Genomic DNA, 2657 nt, shown 5'->3' on the forward strand with positions numbered 1-2657 from the left:
CAGATATTGTAATGGAAATGACATTACTTCATGAAGGTCAAGACAATGCTGAAGCCAGTGCTGAAGCAGCAATTGAGGATGTTGTAAGTCCCATCAGAAGAGATTCCTTTTCCACATCGCAGAGTCCAGGAATGCAGCCAACAGCCAGCTCTCCACGGTAAGGCAATTTCAAGGGAAAAATGAAACCTGAAGGAACTGGGTTTCTGTTGTTGGGTCATTTGATATGAAGAGATTATTTTCTATTTAGTATGAATGTTCATGCTACAAGGACTATGACTTATAATGAATGCTTAAAATTTTGCTTTATTTGTCTTGATGGAAAGTTTGCAAACAAAGTAAACGATTTCTGCAGGCTGAAAATAACCCATGGACAACGACGGGGCCTCTTGCTGTCGGAACCTAAAAGTGACAACAGAAAATCTCCAGTTCCTTTCAATTTTGAATCTTCATCAGCTTCATCTTCACTAAGTGAGAGTGAATCAAGTCCGCGGAGAAGCCCACAGGCCAAACGGACTAATGAAGCAAGTGACAAGGAAATGTCCCAGACGGAAACCGTGTCATCGTCATCCACCAGCGGGGACAACATGCTAGGAATGAAGAAATTCAAGCGAAGAAATCAAGCCATATATTCATCGGCAGAAGAAGACATGTAAATACTATTGAAAACAGGTGCATGATTCTTGTGGTGAATGTGAAGTGAGCTGATATTTTAATGTCTCATAATGAGAAGAGATTGGATTTTGCTCTGTCCAGTGAAGGTGTGTGAATGAATTTTTGAAATCCATTGTTCATGAATGGATATAAAATTGTATGTTACTTTTTTTATATTTTTATAATACAAAGTGGCAATACTGTTTTGTCTAGTGCTAAGGTGCAAATTTTGTAATCTGCATGATGTGCAGACAGAGGGGTTTGACAAGGAATGAATGACTTTGTGATTGCGTAAATATGTAAAAATACTCTTGAAATTACACAGGTATTGTGTGATCTGGTACAAAGTTTTAAAATTTGCTTCATTTTGTTGCACATGTTACTTTTTGTTTTCATCGTAGTAACATTGATTAATGCAGATTTGCAGAAATGTTTTTTATTATCAGAGATGAGGAAATTATTTGTAACAAGAAGTTAACAGGTTTTTCATGTAGACTTTTGAATGCTTCAGGTCCTTGAATTTGTTATTTTACCAAAAGACACATTCTGTTTTGAAAGTCAGCTGTCACACATTCTTGAATTGTACAAACTCAGCCATGTGTGATTTTAATTATTAAGTCTGCAGCATTTTTTGTTTCTCGAGCAGTCGAGCAGTTTTTCTCTCTGCTATATAGACCATTTAATTCTTGTTCGATCCTTTGTTCTCCTTTTAGCATAACCTCCTCAGTCTCTTTGTAAAACGGCTAACTTCGAAAAACGTTAGTTTGTTTTCCCCAAAAGATCATGAATATCAGAAAGAGAACCTTCACAAGGATGAAGTGAATATTGAAAACTATTTGTACTTTGAGGAGATAAAAAAGTTCTGGGGTGCAGCCACAACATGCACAATGCATTTCAAAGTTTTGGTTGTGTAATGAAATAATTATGTTCATCTTTACATCTTCTTGCTCTTCTTCACATGTTAAACCACTGGTTGCTTCTTTTCTTATATTTCTTTATTCTCTTGGTCATAGGTTCACCTTTTTCTCTTGCATTGTCTTCTTAAATTTGCTTTACATTCAGAATTAAGACCATTATTTCAATATCATTTCAAACTATCTATAGTGTTTCATACAGTTATGTATACTGAAGACAGTTTTATTATATCATAACTAAGGATAGTCATGTTTTTGTGGTTGAGTTTATTTGTGAAAGAATATCTTTTACTTAGTGAAATCAGTTGTGTACATTATTTATTTATTGATACATAGATAATGTAACTAAATATGGAGAAATCTATATTATAGAAACTTTCTTGTATATTGTATTTTTTATCCTTTTAATCTATGTTATCTATTACATATTGGCACATTATATTTGTAAACAAGGAAAAACAAATTAGAACAATTTAATCATTTAAGTAGATTATACTCAAGCATATATGCTGGGTACCAAAGTATGCAGGAGAAAAGAATAACATTAGAATCCATTTTAAATGAAGTCATACAGTAAAATAACAATATGTCTGCAAGAAATGGTTAGTTACAAATCTTTGTCTGCACACATTGACTGGTCAATAGCACTTGGTGCCTTAGACATGATGTCCAAGTAAGGGACTTTATCCTTAAGGTAGACTTGGTGAGGGTCAACTACTGGGAGCTCTACATCTAAAGTTGCAGCATTAAACCAAATCAAATCTACTTCACTGTCATACTTCATACTGATTGAGCACCCACAAGTACTGCAGAAAGACCTCACTACATGCTTTGAGCTCTGGAATTCCTTGAGGGTTTTCTTGCTTTTGAACTCAAGGTTTGTATCATTCACAGCAATGAAAGTGCAGTGTTCTGAACCGATGGCCTTCCTGCACATGGAGCAATGGCACCGAAACCACTGTAAAGGCTTGTTGGGAACATAATACTGGACTCCTTTGCAAAGACAAGATCCTGCAACATTTCCTTCCATGGCAGTTGCTAGTGTGTCAAATCTGGAAAACAATATTTTTATTTGTCATGGTGTCGGTGCAC

The 2657-nt window shown here is 35.3% G+C and overlaps 2 protein-coding genes across 2 annotated transcripts; one reads left to right on the forward strand and one right to left on the reverse strand.

Moving 5' to 3' along the window:
- Window positions 1-1948, forward strand: LOC119581600 (the record flags this gene model as incomplete). The annotated part of the gene is given in 2 exon segments (XM_037929715.1): window positions 1-157; window positions 353-1948. Coding segments are annotated over 2 exon segments (447 nt in total). The 3' UTR covers window positions 654-1948.
- Window positions 1949-2037: 89 nt separating this feature from the next.
- Window positions 2038-2618, reverse strand: LOC119581601 (the record flags this gene model as incomplete). Its single annotated transcript, XM_037929716.1, is given in 1 exon segment — window positions 2038-2618. A coding segment is annotated over 1 exon segment (423 nt). The 3' UTR covers window positions 2038-2172.
- Between the last annotated feature and the right edge of the window lie 39 nt (window positions 2619-2657).

The sequence above is a fragment of the Penaeus monodon genome, chromosome 15 (genome assembly GCF_015228065.2).
Source record: "Penaeus monodon isolate SGIC_2016 chromosome 15, NSTDA_Pmon_1, whole genome shotgun sequence".
Taxonomy (NCBI): Eukaryota; Metazoa; Arthropoda; class Malacostraca; order Decapoda; family Penaeidae; genus Penaeus; species Penaeus monodon.